Source organism: Maniola hyperantus, chromosome 17, assembly GCF_902806685.2.
Source record: "Maniola hyperantus chromosome 17, iAphHyp1.2, whole genome shotgun sequence".
Classification (NCBI taxonomy): Eukaryota; Metazoa; Arthropoda; class Insecta; order Lepidoptera; family Nymphalidae; genus Maniola; species Maniola hyperantus.
In genome coordinates, this window is record NC_048552.1 from 11,393,985 (window position 1) to 11,415,565 (window position 21,581).

The 21,581-nt window shown below is 39.6% G+C and overlaps 1 protein-coding gene across 1 annotated transcript; it reads left to right on the top strand.

Annotated features, from left to right (window-relative positions):
* The first annotated feature begins 170 nt into the window (after window positions 1-170).
* On the top strand, window positions 171-20,596 carry LOC117989844 (organic cation transporter protein-like). The gene is made up of 7 exons (XM_069504177.1): window positions 171-185; window positions 7,430-7,613; window positions 9,229-9,445; window positions 10,789-11,044; window positions 12,468-13,088; window positions 15,975-16,153; window positions 17,526-20,596. Exons 2-7 carry the CDS (start codon window positions 7,453-7,455, stop codon window positions 17,688-17,690), a joined length of 1,599 nt encoding a protein of 532 aa, XP_069360278.1. The 5' UTR covers window positions 171-185; window positions 7,430-7,452; the 3' UTR covers window positions 17,691-20,596.
* Window positions 20,597-21,581: the final 985 nt, after the last annotated feature.

Below are 21,581 nucleotides of genomic sequence, written 5' to 3' on the forward strand. Positions count from 1 at the left end.
AATCTTTTTTATTGTGTAGACTAGCGACCCGCCCCAGCTTCGCATGGGTGCAATGTAAGATACTCCTAGAATTATCCTAGAATATAGTAGAGGGGATTCCAACATCAATGGTAGATACTAATGTGGTGTCAGTGAGGAGAGTATAGGCGCCCCGGCACAGCCGCCTACGTCTCGGTTTGTTGCGCGTTAGTTTTAATTTTACGATATTTCATATTATTTTAATTTTGTGATATCTCGTAAGATATTATTCTAAATTAAATGATGTAAAGGGTCAATGTTTGGTCTAAATGGAATATTACAGATGATCAACTATTTTATTTTGATAAGAAACAATAGTATGTCAGTAAAACACCCTCGAAAGTAAGGCTTGTTTCAGATCACATTTGAAAAACCATAAAATCGATTATTGTGAGCCAACCTTAAAGATACATGTATGCTTTTAAGAGAAATAATTTCACTATACATTGTTTTCGTGTAACTTTGACCTAAATGGTCCTAAATGCAGCGCACGCCTCGGAAACTCTCAAATGAGAGGATTTTTTCCGACCTAATTCACATTATTTCAATGTCCCTAGGGATCTCTAATTTTTTGAGAACTAAACTATATCTATAAACCTTCCTCTTGAATCACTCTATCTATTGGTGAAAACTGCATTAAAATCGGTTGCGTAGTTTAAGAGATCTACGCGTTCATACATACATACATACATACATACAGACAGCGGGAGGCGACTTTATTTTATGAGTAGCCACTAAAGATTCTATATAAATGGTTATATATATGTATTATAGTGCCTACTTGGTTGTCCGGTCACCTACCGACCGTCTGTCTTCTAAATGAAGCTGATCAATTGGTCACGACACTTTTAAACCCAGGCTAGGTATATTTGTTGTATTGCTTTCCACGCATTGGTTCGTCCGACGCAACAATATTCTGGTCGGTTACTGTCCGATTTAACTACACTGTGGCAATACGAACAGTAGCAGTAGCTACCTAGGGGCTAGGCGGGGCAGTGCCCCGGGGCCATCAAGCTCAGAGGGCCCTCGAATCCTTACCAGAAAATCTCAATCGAACTGAACTTTGACTATTCTCCCATTTTCAAAATAAATATGACAGTTTGCAACCCGTGGTAACTCAGTTGAGATAAATTCAAAAGTTATATCTAGGAATTCCCCTAAATTCTTTCTGTGGGTGGCAGTGTAGTCAATTGACGCATAGCGATATGTGCGTTTTATTATTCATCGATGTGCGTTTTATTGTGAATTTGAGTGAGATTTCTTTCGAGAAACCTAACCAGTTTAGATAGCAGTGGGCCCCATTTTTTTATTTGCCCCAGGGCCCATAGTTACCTAGCCTACGCCACTGAATACGAATATGCATTGTTCATTCTGAGAGCACTGGATCAAAGTGAACTAACTGAAGGTGCGATTACCAATAGAGGTTTTATCTATCGGCGCGAGTTTATCGTGCAATGCCATTAGCTATGCGACCCACATACACCACGCGAAATGCTAATGAGCCACGCCGCGCCACCTGGCGCCATGTGACGGTCGTCGTTGTTAACATCATGTTATAGCTGGTATTCTGGTCTGGTGGGAGGCTTTGGCCGTGGCTAGTTACCTACCGGTAAAGCCGTGCCGCCAAGCGATTTGGCGTTACGGTACGATGCCGTGTAGAAACCAAGGGGTATACCATCCATCGCTACCATCTTAGACAGCATCATCAAAGTGAACTGAAGGTGCTAGTACCAATAGGTAGAGGTTTTATCTATCGGCGCGAGTTTATCGTGCAATGCCATTAGCTATTGCAGACCCACATACACCACGCGAAATGCTAATGAGCCACGCCCGCGCCACCTGGCGCCATGTGACGCTCGTCGTTGTTAACATCATGTTATATCTGGTCTGGTGGGAGGCTTTGGCCATAGCTAGTTACACCCTACCGGCAAAGCCGTGCCGCCAAGCGATTTAGCGTTAAGGTACGATGCCGTGTAGAAACCAAAGTGGTATACCATCCATCGCTACCATCTTAGACAGCATCATCAAAGTGAACTGAAGGTGCGAGTACCAATAGGTAGAGGTTTTAATCTATCGCGCGAGTTTATCGTGCAATGCCATTAGCTATGCGACCCACATACACCACGCGAAATGCTAATGAGCCACGCCGCGCCACCTGGCGCCATGTGACGCTCGTCGTTGTTAACATCATGTTATATCTGGTCTGGTGGGAGGCTTTGGCCATAGCTAGTTAACACCCTACCGGCAAAGCCGTGCCGCCAAGCGATTTAGCGTTAAGGTACGATGCCGTGTAGAAACCAAAGGGGTATACCATCCATCGCTACCATCTTAGACAGCATCATCAAAGTGAACTGAAGGTGCGAGTACCAATAGGTAGAGGTTTTATCTATCGGCGCGAGTTTATCGTGCAATGCCATTAGCTATGCGACCCACATACACCACGCGAAATGCTAATGTTCACGTGACAAATCACAACTCCGTTGAGCTTTGCCGGCACTGGTTCCCAGTTCCTCGGATCGATAATATTACCAATATTTTAATAAAATAATACCTGGTGGTAGGATTAACTTATCGCCGCGAGTTTACGACGCGCAGTGCGATTAGCTATGCGACCCACATTCACGGAGCGAAATGTTTATAAGTACGCGACAGGTCGAGATGGCAATCGGAAGTGAGGCGGGGAGACGCCCCGCACACCCACAGTCATCCGCTCGCGCTATCCCGCATCGAATTAGGCGCGGGGGCTGAGCGGTGTGCCGGGCGTCCCCACCCCGATTGCCATCTTGATCTGACGCGTTCTATACCGAGCACAGTTGTACGATTAAAACTGTCGTAGGTACCCAGCCAGTCTTTAACTTCGTCTACAGATTAAACCTTAGATTGATAAACCAAGATAATTTTACTAGACGACGCGACGTCCGTCCGCATGGATTTAGATTTTTTAAATCCCGTGGAAACCTTGTATGTATGAATACTAATTGGTACCTTGGCAACCCCCAGCCAGACATCCTTAAATTAAGTATAAATTAAGTATAAGGGCAGGAGGTTGCCACGACACTTTAGTGTCGTGGCAACCTCCACAAATGCATGACGTGATTTGTAATACTATTTCGAAGAAAATTAAAAAATTAGTATTTTCAATTTTCGAAGTATATAATATAACTATACCTATCAAGTGGGGTATCATATAAAAGAGCTTCACCTGTGCATTCTAAAACAGACTTATATTTATTTTTATGCATCTTAGTTTTTGAATTATCGTGAAAAATGACGAAAAAATACGACTGTAGTATGGAACCCTATAGCGCGAGCCTGACTCGCACTTGGCCGGTTTATTTTCTACACCTTTATTACCTGTTATCTCCCAAGACCGTGGCATGTGGAAGTCCCTACAAGACCTATGTCCAGCTGTGGACGTCGATCAGTTGATGATGATGATGATGATGATGATCTCCCAAAGTCATCATGGTCCAAACAAACATTCCTCCAAGTGTTGGGGACGATACGCAGAGAAACTTTCAGGCTGGCTCTCTCTCTATAGGTAAGTAGCTAGATAGAATCGGGTACAATTTATTAATGCTCACCAAAATAATTTTTAAACCCTGCCTAACAGTTAAACGTCGAATAACGGTGGAATAGTTTTTTGTCTTTCTCTATCATCAGTACTTTGACATTTGAAGGAAAAAGACAAAACAGAGTAGGTATTATACTATTCCACCGCTATTCCACGTCTATTTGTTAGAGGGTAACCCTCTAACAAATAAATCTGGAATAGCGGTGGAATAGTTATACTCTGTTTTGTCTTTTTCCTTCAAATGTCAAATTACTGATGACAGAGAAAGACAAAACAGAGTAAAACTATTCCACCGCTATTCCAGGTTTTATTTGTTAGAGGGTTAGACTATAAGTACCGAGTAAAATATAATTGTAATCGATAGAATCTGTAGCTAACGGGAAATGCGGTAGACGTCACTCTGTCAGCCTTGCTCCAAAACTCGAGCAGAAACCCTAATTTGATTAACAAAAGTTTCCTGACGTCAAACGTCGCGTGATTCATTTGTTTTACTTATTAGACAAAAGCGAAACAGATTTGAATGATTTATTATATTTAAAAACGTACATAAAAATCAGCACTAAAAGAAAAGTGAGTAAGTGTGTATTTTTTTAGCAGGTAGCTCGCGTACAGTGGCGTGCAGCTCATAGAGGCGTAAACGCACTGCTTACCCTCATTGTAATAAAACAATGCGTATTTTTCATTATAAACTGCCGTAAAATAAGTTCATACCTAAATGCATACCCTGGCTTGAACTCCTGTGTACGCCACTGCTCGCGTAGCAGGTGTCTTAACAGTTGACACCTGTACAATAAAAAAAATTGCCAATTTTGTAAATGGTCATCGTCGGCCCAAGCTACCAGAACACCTACTACTCTATCCCACACATTTTTAGGGTTCCGTAGGAAAAGGGAAAAAAGGAAACCTTATAGGCGGACGAATTCGCGAGCATAAGCTAGTAATCCATAATGCAATCTAATCCACATCACACCTACATAACATATCCTGTTATTAACTGTAATTGTTAGCTACGTCAACCAAGTGTGTTTGCTCATCAAATAATACACAAACTATTTGTGCTAGTCTGGTAATTGGCTCGACAAACACTGAAGACGATCGACATCCACAGCTAGACATAGGTCGTTTTTAGGGACTTCCACAATCCACACGCCACGGTCTTGCGCCATCCGATAGCCTAAAGCTATGAGGACGAATTCCGAGCATAAGCTAGTAATAATTATTCATAATGCAATCTAATCCACATTACACCTGCATAACAATATATTCTGACTGTAATTGTTAGCTGCGTCAACCAACTGTGTTTGCTCGTCAAATAATACACACAAACTATTTGTGCTAGTCTTTATAATTGGCTCGACAAACACTGAAGACGATCGACATCCAGGGCTAGGTCTTTTGTAGGGCCCTCCACACGCCACGGTCTTGCGCCATCCGATAGCCTAAAGCTATGAGGACGAATTCCGAGCATAAGCTAATAATAATTATTCACAATGCAATCTAATCCACATCACAGCTACATAACATATCCTGTTATTAACTGTAATTGTTAGCTACGTCAACCAAGTGTGTTTGCTCATCAAATAATACACAAACTTTTGTGCTAGTCTGCTAATTGGCTCGACAAACACTGAAGCCGTTCTGTAGATTACTGAATTATGTAAACTGAAATTAATATTTTTGATTAAAAAAAATAGATTACCCCCTCGATTCATCGTTACAAAATAGGTACAGTACGTGGCCGAAAGTAATGTACATATCGGCCTTTAGAATGACATTTCGGCTTTGTAGAGCGTTCCATTCACTCATACCTATATGACGTTTTGTCGGTCTCAACGACAGGGACAGTGCTCTACAAATTGCATTACTTTCGGCCGCCTACTGTATACTAGCTGATGCCCGTGAGTGCGACTTTGTCCGCGCAGATTTAGATATTTTTAAATCCCGTGGGAACTCTGTGATTTTCCGGTATAAATTGTATCCTATGTCACTCTCTAGGTCTTCAAATATACCCATGCAAAAATTACGTCGATGCTTTGCGCGTTGCTCTGTTGCGTCGTGATTGAAGGACAAACCGACAAACAATCACACACACATTGATTACTTGTATTTAATTTAAAAAAAATTGGTTTATGTCCTCGAGTCATCATTATGAAGTATTATTAAAATCAAATAAGGTATCATAGACAGTATTTGAAAAAAAATTAGAAATAATGACCACCAAAGTTATTAGCAATTAATATAGCTACGGAACCCTTCCATAAGCGTGGTCTAGTCGATTTTTCTTACTTATTAGTAAGGAACACTAAAAAATAAAATCTCTACGGTTTTATGATTTTATCAAAAGTCAACACGTGTATTGTATGCTAACCTGTGTCTAATCAGTATAATCTTTTTATCTTTATGTAAAAGATAATAGGTCGTCTTTAATAGATAACATCAAATCATCATCAGGCGGACGTGGTAGATAAATTAACTTTGTACAATTATGTGCCTAAATAGTACCTACCTACGTTTTATTTTTAATGTTTTCGCAGTATTATAAGATAATAAAATAAATAATTAAAACCACTATTGCTGACTGTGTTCCTTTAACTCTGTAAGACCTTATGTAAATTAATGTGTTTCTGCAAAGTAAAGAATTGTATTGTATCTTTGTCTTTTTTTTTTTTAAAAGAATATTAGCCATTTTAAATGACTAATCCTTTCCTCTCCAACTAAGCGTCAGGCTTGTGCTCGGAGTAGGTACGACAATAGTGCAACGGGCGGGGTTTGAACCGTCGACCTTTCGGTTTTCAGTCCAGTCCTTTACCGGTTGAGCTATTGAGGCTTCATGTTATCTTCATTCAACTTGTTATCATGCAAATAAATTGCGGTCTACCGCTAATATTTATTGTAAAGAAAATCCTATTTATTTCGTTTTTACGAGTACTATAGTTCCTCGACTAAGTCGATCATTCAAGGTAATCCCACAATAACACCTCAGACACCTCAGCACCGGTAACCGTATAATGTACACATAGCCGCAATCGTGCGACCACAGGTGGCATTAGCGATCACATTACAGCCCAAATAATCATACGTCACCGACCTTCGATTGCGGTATATACCGCAATCGAAGGTATAAACCGCAATCGAAGGTAACTAGTATAATAACGCGCTAAGTTACTTGTACGACATTTTTTTTTTTTAAAGAATATTAGCCATGTTAAATGACTAATATTCCCCTTTCCTCTCCAACTAAGCGTCAAGCTTGTGCTAGGAGTAGGTACGACAATAGTGCAACGGGCGGGGTTTGAACCGTCGACCTTTCGGTTTTCAGTCCACTTCTTTACACGTTGAGCTATTGAGGCTTTTGTATCAAGTACGGGTGGTACTTACCTACGAGTCATCATCATGATCAACCCATCGTCGGCTCACTACAGACCACGGGTCTCCTCTCAGAGTGAGAAGGGTTTGGCCATAGTCTACCACGTTGGCCATGTGCGGATTGGTAGACTTCACACACCTTTGAGAACATAATGGAGAACTCTCAGGTATGCAGGTTTCCTCACGATGTTTTCCTTCACCGTTCAAGCAAGTGACATTTAATTACTTAAAACGCACATAACTCCGAAAAGTTAGAGGTGCGTGCCGGGGATCGAACTCCCGACCTCCGATTAGAAGGCGGACGCCCTAACCACTAGGCTATCACAGCTGTTACCTACGAGTAAGTCGATAAAACTTTCTTTCACAACAAATTTGATGTATTTGTTAAGACTTGGGACATGAATCGCAATGTAGCTAGTGCACAGTATTCAATGCATTAACCTAAATTCTAAAACTTCAATCCTTTTACAGAAACCGCAAAGGAATAAAGAAGAATGGAGCACAAGAAAGAAATCAACCTAGACTCCATCCTAGAGAGTCTGGGGCCGTATGGCCGCTACAATCTATTCAATTTCGTCTTGCTGCTATTCCCTGTACTTTTGACCAGTTTCTTCGAGTGCGGATTCATCTTTGAAGCTCAGGAACAGATGTACAGGTCGGCTATTTTTAATTTCTTTTGTAGTACAATAGGATTTAGATTTATTGTTAAAGTTGTGGTATCAAAAGAAAGCTATTTATTATTATGAAAAGCTGACTTTAGTGCTTAGTAGATATTCCTTGATATTTACTTAGTTCTTTTAGAAATTGTGGCTAATGTTATAAACAATCTGTAAACTAAAATGACAAGTCTATTTAGTCCGGTTATTATTTAGTTTGCATGCGATTAATCAATCGAAAAGCGTGGCAAACCCACCATTGCACTTATCATCATCCATGGCCCACTGCTGAACACGGGTTTGATCTCAGAATGAGAAGGGCTTAGGCCATAGTCCACCACGCTGGCCAAGTGCGAATTGATACAGTTCACACACCTTTGATAATATTATAGAGAACTTTTATGATGTTTTCGCGAGTGATATATTTTAATTTATGTATGCTCGGGATTGAACTCTGAACCCCCCCGAAGTTTTAACTACTTAGCTACCACCGCTATTATTATCACCATTGCATTATCTATGCTTTAATATCACTAGAGATCAGAGATGATCAGTTGATCACGCATTAACTAAAACAGTAAGCAATAACCACCGTAATCTCACGCATAGCTTGCTGATAACGTATCAGTATGACGCCTATAAAGGTTATCTAGAATCTAGATGCATGTTAGGAAATCGATACGCAGATATTGGGTAATAATTAATTACACTAACAAATAGGTATATTATACCCAGTGGCGTGCAGCTCATAGAAGCATAAACGCACTGCTTACCCTCATAATAAATCAATGCTTAATTTTCAGTATAACCTGCCGTAAAATAAGTTCATACCTAAATGCTTACCCTGGCTTGAACTCCTGTGCACGCCACTGATTATACCTATGTAGGATAAATAGATAATTGAGATCTCATATCGAGAGAGTAGGTATGCAATGCTTATTATTATTAGTAGTCGAAGAACCCTCAAATCTCAATTTAATTGGCAACTATTTAAATCAGTATCTGTTAGTACGCGACAGGCAGAAATGGCAATCGGGGAGGGAACGCCCCGCACAGCCACTGCGCTTAACCGGTGTAGGCGAGGGTAGATGACGTGCGGGTGTGGGGTCCCCCCGCCTCATACCCCGATTGCCATCTCAACCCGTCGCGGACTATAGTTATTCCTAAATTTTCGGGTAGAGAACCCTAAAAACTATGAAGTGGTCTATAAATATTAATTTGAATTGGATATTTGACTCCAATTTTTGTATTACTTTATTATAAACCATGATAGAAATAACGACGTAAACTGAATAAACTAATTAAATCGATCAAATAACAAAAAAGTTATATAAGCATTTAAATATTTCTGATTAGACAGAGATAGTTATACAGCAGTTTGACGTCACATCTACTAATGCCATAGTAGCTTCGTGCGGTTTCATACAAATTTTCGTTTTGCGAGAAAGGGATAGAAGACCCTCCCACTACAAAATTAAAATGCCTGCAACTTTGTAAATCTTTGTTGGATTTTAATATTTTTTTCAGCGTACGTCATTATTTTTATCCTAGTTAATACCTAATAAAGTAATAATATTTATCAAGTTCAAAAGTAGGAAAATACCCAATTGGCAGGTGCAAAGTCACAGGGTGCGAAGAGAGATTCAACGACACGTCCTGGCAGAAGTACGCCATACCCTTTGACGTGAAAAAGAAACGCCCTGACTCGTGCAGCAGATACGCGCCTCTACACAACAGGACCGTGGCACAGTGTCTGCCGGAGGAGTTCACCAATATTACCATTCCTTGCGACGGGTTTGTCTACGAGGAAGGAAGATCGTTTGTTAAAGAGGTAAGAAGGTACCCATCTGACTGAACGTTCCATAAGTAGGTCACTCGGAGTCATTGCCACGTCGTAGGTGGGGCGTTGACCCGAGTTTTGCACGCAATACATTGCGGGTTTGAAAAATACTAAATCACTAAAACTACAAAATGACGCAAATGGTTATTGGTATTGTGTTTAGGTAGTATGACAATAATCCTAAGTTTTTGCTACAACCTGTATAAAAGGAAAAGGTGACTGACTGACTGACTTATCTATCAACGCACATCTCAAACTACTGGACGGATCGGGCTGAAATTTGGCATGCAGATAGCTATTATGACGTAGACATCCGCTGAGAAAGGATTTTTGAAAATTCAACCCCTTAGCGTTTAAAATAGGGCTTCGAAATTTATGTAGGCCAAGCGGGCGAAGTCGTGGAGATAAGCTAGTTTTGATCATTTAAACACGTCCATGTACAAATATCATCATATTCATGATCAACCCATCACCGGCTCACTACAGAGCACGGGGTCTCCTCTCAGAGTGAGAAGGGATTTGGCTATAGTCTACCACGCTGGCCATGTGCGGATTGGTAGACTTCACACACCTTTGAGAACATTATGGAGAACTCTCACGCGTGCAGGTTTCCTCACGATGTTTTCCTTCACCGTTAAAGCAAGTGATATTTAATTCATTGAAACGCACATAACTCCGAAAAGTAAGAGGTGCGTGCCCGGGATCGAACCCCCGACCTCCGATTAGAAGGTGGACGTGCTAACCACTAGGCCGCTATAAGCTGTGATGTACAAATACACATAGTACACTTAAAAAACGAGCCTAAATCGGCCTAGTGCGAGTTAGGCTCGCGCAATGAGAGTTCCGTACTACAGTCGTATTTTTTCGTCATTTTGCACGATAATTCAAAAACTATGATGCATAAAAATAAATAAAAATCTGTTTTAGAATGTACAGGTGTAGACCTTTCATATGATACCCCACTTGATATAGTCACTCACTTCGAAAGTTGAAAATACTAATTATTAGTTCATGACCACAATTTAATTTTTTTTGTGTGATCTAACCCTAAATTCACGGTTTTCAGATTTTTCCCCAAATGTCAGCTACAAGACCTACCTACCTGCCAAATTTCATGATTCTAGGTCAACGGGAAGTACCCTGTAGGTTTCTTGACAGACAGACAGACAACAAAGTGATCCTATAAGGGTTCCGTTTTTCCTTTTGAGGTACGGAACCCTAAAAATTTCGATGAGTGTGATTCACTTTGCCTTACCCTATTAACTTCATTGCTCGCCATAAAAATATTTGAAAATATCCAGACAAATACTGTATAACACAAATTTTTTATCTAGTTCAATCTAGGGTGCCAAGAATGGAAGCGGGCGTTGGTAGGGACCGTGCATAACTCGGGAATGTTCGCAGCCATGCTTGTGACGGGCGCGATCTCAGATCGCTTCGGCAGAAGAGTCGCTGTAGGTATCGCCGCCACTGCCAGCTTCATCTTTGGCATATCCAGGGCCTTCTCGCCGGATTACATCACGTATCTGGTGTTGCATTTCCTGGAAGCCGCCTTCGGTGGCGGTTTATATCCTTCCGCGTATGTTTTCGGTAAGTTTACTGTACTTTAGCGTTTAAACGGGTTCAATTTTAGCGTTTAAACTACCCCTCCCTCCCTCCCTCCAGGGAGGACGGACTCCCTTGAAAAAGGACCCCGGATGGGTTCGAAACTAGTCGGGCTAACGTCGACTACACACGTGAGTAAGCCGGGACAGATAGTATTTATAATGGGTTCAATTTTATGTTCAAATGGGTTCAAGTTGCCTAAATAAATGACCATTTTTTTTTTAACTATCGTGAGTGATTTCCATTATAAATAACTAGATGATGCCCGCGACTTCGTCCGCGTGGGTTTTAGTTTTTTTTAATCCCGTGGGAACTCTTTGATTTTACGGGATAAAAAGTAGCCTATATCCTTCCCCGGGATGTAAACTACCTCTGTACCAAATTTCATCAAAATCGGTTAAACCGTTGGGCCGTGAAAAGCTAGCAGACAGACAGACAGACAGACAGACACACTTTCGCATTTATAATATTAGTATGGATCCCACAATTTTGCCCTTCAGGTTGGGCAAAATGAAGGAAAAATAGAGATTTAGATTCTCCACAATACAGTGTCACTCCACAATTTTGCCAAACGTTTACGAGTGCATTACCAGAGTGCACAGATTTCCTGTCGGAATGGAGAAGGCTTTAAGGTCATAATCCGCTATCCTGGCCAAGTAGGTACGTGCGCTTTGGCGAAGAACTCTCAGGCATGCAGGTTTCCTCACGATGTTTTCTTTCACCGTCAAAGCAAGTGATATTTAATTGCTTAAAACGCCTCTAACTTCGAAAATTTAATGGTGCGTTCCCGGTATCGAACCTTCGATCTTCCTAATAGTAGGTGGACTAGGCTATTGCGGCTTCTCAGTGATGAACGTGACAGTGATAAATAGCAAACTAAATATGAGGTAACTAACTGGCGCAGTGATAAGCACTACGCCAGGGAGTTATAATAAGACCACATGTGGTATTATTAGTGGGAGGTCCTGGGTTTGATTCCTGGCAGGGGTTTGTAATTTTATAATTTCTAAATTTCTGGTCTGGTCTGGTGGGAGGCTTTGGCCGTGGCTAATTACCAACCTACTAAAAGTGAAAAGCTAGCAGACAGACAGACTGTCTGTCTGTCTGCTAGCTTTTCACGGCCCAACGGTTTAACCGATTTTGATGAAATTTGGTACAGAGGTAGCTTACATCCCGGGGAAGGACATAGGCTACTTTTTATCCCGGAAAATCAAAGAGTTCCCACGCGATTTTTAAAGAACTTAAATCCACGCGTACGAAATCTCGGGCATCCTCTAGTATGGAAACAAATAACATCTACTTCTTTTTCAATATGTACAGAATTGTATAGGTACGTAATAGTATCTTACCCGAGATTTTATTCGGTATTCCTGTTTTACACTTTTTCTGACTAGAAAATTCCTTTCAGCGGTGGAACTTGTCGGCATAAAACAGCGAGTCATCGTCTCAGCCATGTGCAACATGACTTTCGTCGTGGGTGTCGTCCTCATCGCAGTTCTCGCTTGGTTCGTCGACAACTGGAGGACGTACATCCTCATCCTCTACAGCCCAGCCATTATTGTAGGAGTATACGTTTGGTTCATGAACGAGAGCGCAAGATGGCTGCTCAGCAAAGGCAGAAAGGACGAAGCTATCGCAACCTTGAAGAGGGCTGCAAAAATCAACAATTTAGACCCGAGAAATTTAGAATTGGATTCTTTAAGTGATCCCTTATTGAAACCAGAAAACCAGAAAGTGGATAAGAAATCTCAACTCTTTAAAGCGATACATTCCAGTATTATATGGAACAGATTATTGATATGTTCTTTCTTATGGGCAACATGCTCGTTTGTTTACTACGGGATGTCGATCAACTCAGTGTCGTTGAGTTCTAATAAGTATGTGACTTTCATGTTGGTGCAGTTGGTGGAGATACCTGCGTATATAGTGGTGGTGATTGTGTTGGACAAGTACGGCAGGAAAAAGACAATGATGGTGACCTATTCTACGTGTGCGATTACGAATTTGCTCTTCGCGTTTTTGCCGACGTGTAAGTATGGAGTTTTATTATCTACATTGTTGGAAACACGATCAAAGTCAGAAAAGAGATCATAGATGGAATGCGCTGGTCTTGCTTTGTTTAAATGAATCTTGATTAATAAACAACCTGCTAGTTAGGATCTGAAAATTACACCTACACGAATTACACCTACATTTAAAATTTGCCATAAACTTAAAGGTTGTGAGTCAGACTCGCGCACCAAGGGTTCCGTACTCGATTATTTTTTTCGTCTTTTTGCTCGATAAATCAAAAACTATTATGCATAAAAATAAATAAAAATCTGTTTCAGAATATAAAAGCCCTTTCATGTGATACCCCACTTGGTGCTTCTTACTTTGAAAATTGAAAATACTAATTATTTGTTCAGGATTTGTTAACTTCAGACTATTACGCCATTAACTTGAATCGTGGTGGTATGATTACTGACTTACGGCGATTACGGACGGCACTTCCGTCATCCGAGTTCTATACGTCATCCGTGAGAATATCAGCGATTATCTACGTACGATATATGTCATAAGCTACCATACAAAACAAAAAGGAACGTATTTTCACGAACTCTGATCGGATGATTATTCAAAAATTGATCGGAATCGAAAGATCAGAAAATTGTCACTCAAAAATATTTGCACACTATTAATTTAGTAGAATGTTATGGCCTCTGATTATAGTGTAATTTCCATCTTTCTTGTACAAACATTCTTGCAAATAAATGATTATTTATTTATTTGAGTGCGTAACCCCCGTTACGCAACATACTTTACTTTTTGGTGATGACAGGTAGGTAAGAACACACTTTATTTTTTGATGGTGCATGATCAAATTTTACGTAACCGAAACGAACTTTAATCGTCCGTCATGCTACTGAACCCAAAAACCTTTAGATATTTCTGCAAGTAATTTCAAATTGAAGCATACAGTGTCACGATTTCCTAACCGTTAAAAACCGCTTAAGTTCGAGTTGGAGTCGTAAAAAAAGGTTCCGTACCATCGTATATGAAATACAAATAATGATTAAAAAAAAGTTTAACTACAGTCGTATTTTTTCGACATTTTGCACGAAAAATCAAAAACTATTATGCATTTTTAAAAAAAACTGTTTTAGAATGTACAAATGTGTAAAATTAAAAAAAAAACTAATTATTTGTTCATGAACACATTTTAATTTTTTTTGTAATGTTATCACAAATTCACGGTTTTTCGGATTTATTTCTTTACTTGTGCTATAAGACCTAGGTACCTACCTACCAAATTCCATGATTCTAGGTCAACGAGAAGTACCTATCCAATAGGTTTTCTTGACAGACACGACGGACAGCTGGACAGACAGACAACAAAGTGATCCTATAAGGGTCTTTTTTTCCTTTAAAGGTACGGACCCCTAACAATGTGATGTAAGTATCTAACCACACGGTTTTCGGATTTTTCCCTTTACTTGTGCTATCTGCAAGACATTGCAAACTGGCAAATTTCATGATTTTAGGTCAACGGGTTTGATTCCCTTGACGAATCTTGACAGACATGACATACAGACAGACAAAAAGTGTTCCTTTTTTTCTCTAGAGATACGGAACCCTAAAAAAGCAATGATAAATGATCAATTAATATCCTAACGATATCACAGGGTTTTCAACACGCGGATCTCTGTTTAATTTCTGAATAAAACAGCTTCTATCCATTGACCCAGTTTTTTTAATTTCGAAACAGTAGGCACCTACTACACGTGTGTACTACATATACACTCCGTCGATCATTCTTACAATACATGACCGTTTTATCTTTCATTTTAGTGTCTATGTTGATAACTGATAACCCTGTCTGGATATATTTAGGGTTCCGTCCGTCAGTCCGTTCGTGCGTCCGTCTGTCTGTCTGTCAGCGGGCTGTATCTCGGAACCATAGTAGGAGAGAATTTTCACATAATGTGCATTTCTATTGCCACTATAACAACAAAAAAAATAAAAATTCAAAATGGCCGTCATAAAAATTAAAAAAATCAAAAAAGTGGTATTTCTAGTTCGATGGTACGGAACCCTTCTTGGGCTAGTACTACTCGCACTTAACCGATTTTTTTATGATTTACCAGTTTTCGTTTTATTACTAACTTTGCTATTTTAGCTTAAACTAGCAGTTAACGATGCAGTTTAGGATAAAACAAGGTAACTTAGTAAATCCATACTTTCATCCGTATGGATGGAAGTATGGATTTACTAAGTTATATTATTATAATATTATAAATGCAAAAGTGTGTCTGTCTGTCTGTCTGTCTGTCTGCTAGCCTTTCATGGCCTAGCCGTTCAACCGATTTTGACGATAGCTTGCATCCCGGGGAAGGACATAGGCTTCTTTATATCCGGAAACTAAAAGAGTTCCTGCGGGATTTTAAAAAACCTAAATCCACGCGGACGAAGTCGCGGGCATCATCTAGTATTATATATTAGGTTACAAAGTATAGAGACCCTAGTGAAACTTTTCAAGTTGACGTGAATTAAACTAACTCCATACATACCCCCGTGTCTCAGAGAGCACGTAGAGGTCTGAGAGTGCATCATGTTTTCGCCAACAATTGTGCAAAATGTCATTTTTTTAAATAGAGATAGCGAGCAAACGAGCAGGCGAGTCAGATGTTAAGTGATTACCGCCACAATGAACATTTGCAGCACCAGAGGAACCGCCGATGCGTTGTCTTACGTAGTTGTTACTGTTACCTACTTAATATAGCTTAACAGCTGGTGTTGACTGAAATTCAGCAAAATAACATACCTACGACTATGAGTAGGTATGTCTAGATAGATATAACAACCCAGTTCTTGACTTACGTATCAAATCTCATTGCCTAATCTTCTTGATTGATATATTTAATTTCTTTTACAGCGGATATCTGGTCCATCCCCATATACCTCATCGCAAAATGGAGCGTTACGTTGACGTACAGCTCAGTATACATCTACGTGTCAGAGGTGTTCCCGACCAACATGCGACAGACGCTCATCAGCGTGTGTTCCACTGCTGGCAGGATAGGATCGCTGATTGCGCCGCTGACACCTCTACTGGTAACATTCTTCATATACAGAAACTAGATGTCGCCACAGGGTCTTGCACCTCTCTCCATGGATCCCTGAATCGCGCTAATGAAGTTTTCTCTACGGAGTACTATAGGTATTATATTCAGGATGTATGACGAGGTTAATCAGGTAAACGTGTGAGTGTGAGAGCTTCTGCTAGCAGAACAGGATAGGTGATTGCGCCGCTGACACCTCTACTGGTAACATTCTTCATATACAGAAACTAGATGTCGCCACAGGGTCTTGCACCTCTCTCCATGGATCCCTGAATCGCGCTAATGAAGTTTTCTCTACGGAGTACTATAGGTATTATATTCAGGATGTATGACGAGGTTAATCAGGTAAGCGTGTGAGTGTGAGAGCTTCTGCTAGCAGAACAGGATAGCTGATTGCGCCGCTGACACCTCTACTGGTAACCATTCTTTAATAACATTCAAATCGGTCACCCACACACAGAAACTAGAAGTCAGTACAGGGTCTTACATCTTGCCATAGATCCTGAATCGCGCTGATGAAGTTTTCTCTTCGGAGCACTATAATATATTCAGGATCTATGACGAGGTTAATCAGCGTGTGCTACTCTGTTGGCAAGATAGGATAGCTGATTGCGCCGTTGACACCTCTACTTCCTCATTAACGTTAAAATGTCTAATCTCCACATATAGAAACTAGATGTCGCCACTTCATCCTGATCCTTAGATCCTAAATCCCACTAGTGAGATTTTAAGTAATTTCTGTTTGTAGAGACAACCATGACCGCTGAAACTTACAGCTCAATAGGTGGACATCTACGTGTCAAGTGTTTCTAACTCACTATTTTTGGCACAGAGCTTAGAGGTCACCTATCATTTTGTATGAAAAGTTGACACTTATCACTTCAACAACATGCAAAAAAGACAATGATTTAATATCAGCTTTGAACCTAATGATTCACGGCTTGACCCGATGGTAATTCACGACATTGACTTACATATTTGATCTCAAAGGTGTGTGAAGTCTGCCAATCCGCATTTGGCCAGCCTGGTAGACTATGACCAAAACCTTTCTCATTCTGAGAGTAGATCCGTGCTCTGTAGTGAACTGGCAATAGCTTGATCATGATGATGATGGTTGCAGGTGTTTTTACATACCTACTGTTTAAATTGGTGTAATAGCAATTATGTATAGTTGTAGTCCGCGACAGGTCCAGATGGCAATCGGGGAGGGAACGCCCCGCACACCCACAAAGCTCCCGTGCTAACCCGGTGCGGGCCAACACGGGTGATGTGCGGGTGTACGGGGCGTCCCCCGCCTCATACCCCGATTGCCTTCTCGACTTGTCACGTAACCTTTTAATAAGTAGGTATTTCTTTTGTTTCAGTCACAGTACCACACATCGATGCCCACAGTTCTGTTTGGTGGAATGTGCCTGATATCCAGCGTGCTGGTGCTCATGCTGCCAGAGACCAGGAACGTGAGGCTACCTGACACTATCGAAGAAGCCGAAGCATTGTCTAGAAGGAAGACTAAAGAAGATGTGATGTGAAAAGAAGATGAGTGGATAAAGTTCTTCAAATGGATTCCTATCTAAAAACTTGATTAGTAACTACGCTCCGAATACAGAAATGCATCTTATAAGTTACTGTAACCAGTGGCGTGCAGCTCATAGAGGCATAAACGCACTGCTTACCCTCATTGTAAGAAATGAATGCTTATTTTTTTATTATTACCTGCCGTAAAATAAGTTCATACCTAAATTCACTTCACGCCACTGACTATACCCTATCCGTGGAATGAAGTTGTAGTTATATCGGTATATCTGTTTGGCTCTATCATTTGTATGGGATTACATAACAGAGAGAGAGAGAGAGAGCTATGCTAGCTTATCGATGGAATGAAGTTAGTATAGCGCTCTCTCTGTTTGGCTCTATCATTTGTATGGGATTACATAACAAAGAGAGAGAGCTATCCAAGCTTATCCATGGAAAGAAGTTAGTATAGCGCTCTCTCTGTTTGGCTCTATCATTTGTATGGGATTACGTAATAGAGAGAGGAGCTATACTAACTTATCCGCGGAATATAAATATAAAAATAGTAAATCAAGCAAAAAATTCTGTTGCCGGTGGTACCAGATTCGAAATAATAAAAAAAATATAATACCTAGGTACAATATTTCACTTAGGCCAACTTGAGACTCTTATGATTCTTTTTATTTATTTATTTTTAATTTATACTGTATTGCGCACAACACGCACGGCGGGGGGACAACAGCTTAGAAAACCTCATAGTGACGGGCAACACTGAGGGCAAAAGAGCGAGAGGCCGCTCACCAACTAGGTGGTCCGACCAGCTAAAGGAGTCCAGCAGGTGTGGATTTTATCGCATAGTGAAAATGGCCACCAACAGAAGCCGATGGAAACAGATAAGCCATTCGAGGGCAGTTTGCCAGGACCACGATCTTCAGCAATGAAGGAACGACCGGAGAGAGAGAGAGAGCACACAACACAAAGTAAAAGCTTTGAGCCTCAATAGCTCAACCGGTATAGGAGTGGACTGAAAACCGAAAGGTCGACGGTTCAAACCCCGCCCGTTGCACTATTGTCGTACCTACTCCTAGCACAAGCCTGATGCTTAATTGGAGAGGAAAGGGGAATATTAGTCATTTAATATGGCTAATATTCTTTTTTAAAAAAAAAACATATTATGAAGGAAAATATACAAGGATCTTAATCTAATAGATGTAGCATGCAAAGGCATACTCTCTTTATACGAAAGCCAAGACTACCACCGATCCAGTAGATTTTACAGTGAAGAGTCGCGATATATACCTATAGTTCAAAGTTCAAAGCCGTCTGTATATCTTGGTTTTAATATACCAATGATATAAAACTTTAGTTTCTCATTTACTTCCTTTACAGGCTACAGCTGCTTACTCAAAGGGAATTTAATAAGTTTTTGTATGACGTTTTTATCTTCTCTTTATGTTGCGGACATAAAGCTGACAATGGCGCATACCATTGTATTGTTGGCAACATTGTCTTTGTTCCAATTATGAATTAACAATGTTACCTTTCACTGACTATCCACTGAAATACAATTTTATGGAAACTTATAGAGAGAGAGCCAGCGCGTGCCAGACCTTTCTTATTTTATAAAAGCTGAAAGTTTATCTGCGTATTGTCCCCAACACTCGGAGGAACGTTTGTTTGGATCATGGTGGCTTTGAGAGATTACAGGTAATAAAGGTGTAAAAAATCTTACCTACGTCAAAGTATGAAGTCTAATTTTTTTTATATTTTCTTCGGAGTAGTATTAGAAATCACGTCATGCGTTGCCAGACACTTAGTGTCGTGACAACTCCCTGCCAGACACCCATAAACTTTTCAAAAAAGTGTCTGGCAGGGGGGGGCGTCAAGAGCTCTAATTTAAACTAAAGGATATGACGATCACCATAGACCGAATCACCGGCCACAGTGCGTAATAGGTGACTCGGTTGTTACTTAAGGCTGTTTTACGCCGTAGCAACAACATGCTACATTGCGGCATGCTAATTTTGCGGCCTGCATGTAGCAATATTTCATGATAAAACAACATTGTACACTCGTGCTGTAGAATGGTTTGCTATATTTTTAATATTATTACTAAACCATGCCCGTGGCATGCCGAAATGTCGCACTATTTTACTCTAAGGTAAAGTTTTGTTTTCATTCGTCTGATATTTCGCTCGATATATTCTATTTGTATATTTATTAAGTACGTACCTACCTACCTAATTGAGTTTTGATTTAACATCAGATTTAACTTTACCTGTCTTGACCCATATTGATCCCTTGTCATACCCTGTCACGCTGTGGTAATTGATAAATGTATGATAAATTACCTTTAAAACTACTGATTATATAATAATTATATTTAATAATAGATATGGTTATAATTATATTGATACATAGTTAAATATTATATCTGATTAATCAACAAGGATCACGGCCATGTCACGATAAAATATTAATTTAGAAAAATAAGATTTAAACCGATCTTAATTAGGCACCTATGATTAGTATAACTCGGATGAAATTTAACCAAAAATAATGATTTTTCTATGAAAAATGTACTTATATATATTAATGTACTTATGTACTAAATACAACTATTATAATATCCTTAAGTTAGATAATATTATGTTATTTATATTCAAAACGCTACATCCTTTTGCTAACGTGTACCTACATTGAATTTTCTTTTGCCTAACTTACTTACTTACTGGCAAAAGTAAGCGTTTTATGTGTAAAATAAGATTAATCATTGTTTATTGTATTGTAGACTGAAGTTATTGTACAATTATTTCCACACTCAGACATTTATGGACAGTATTTTAGACACTAAGTTATATGTCTGTATGTTGTTACATTAAAATCAAATAGAGTGGGACCAAAATTTGTAAAAAAATAAAAATTTGTGCATAAAGGCGATAAAAGTTGTGTATCACGCACATTGCTTTGTTCAAGCGTTCAAGTCATGTTCAAGTTCAAGTACTTATTGAAATTGTGCTACATAAAAGTGTTAGGTATACCTTGTACGATGGTACGGAATCCTTCGTGTGTGAGTCCGACTCGCACTTGACCGGTTTTTTCAATGAATGTATGTTGAATAATAATTTGAAATATTGATTCGTAGAGTTTCCAACTGCACGATTAAAGTCTCTTTGATTCAACTCACAACTGTAAATTATTGATATAGTTATTTATGATTATTAAAGTGCATTGATAAGGTTGATCGTCTACAGTGTATGCAATAAAATACAAGTCGGTACAAGTGTGCAAAAATAATTATTATGAGAACTGTATTCGTAGGTATGTAGTCATTTATGCAGCTTCATATCTTGTGGACGGTTAGCCTTTAAATTAGTTATACAGGGTGTAACCAGAACGCTGGCAAAAACGAAGACAGGTGATAGTACTGATGATTACTGAAAAAAATATTAAAAAATCCTATAATTTTGTAAAAGTTTACGTTATAATATTGCGAATAAAACAACTGACTGACGCCAGAGGTCAATGAACGTAGCGTAAGTAGGCCACTCGGAGTCAATGCCACGTCGTAGGCGGGGCATTGAGCCGAGTTTTGCTCGCTATACATTGCGGGTTTGAAAAATTACTAAATTAGTAAAACTACAAAATGAGGCAAATGGTTATTGCCATTGGTATTGGATTGTATTTAGGTAGTATAACAATAACGATAAGTTTTTGCTAGCGTTCTGGTTACATACTGAATATCGTAGCATAAAAGACATTATAGATTAATTAGGTGCAAATAATGTCATCACCTAATGATACACGGTACAGTATGTTTTTATACTAAGTAGGTAATAGATATTTAAGATACTTGATAGATTTTTTGTTAAACCCTCGAATTAATAAGTTTTAATAAACCAATCACA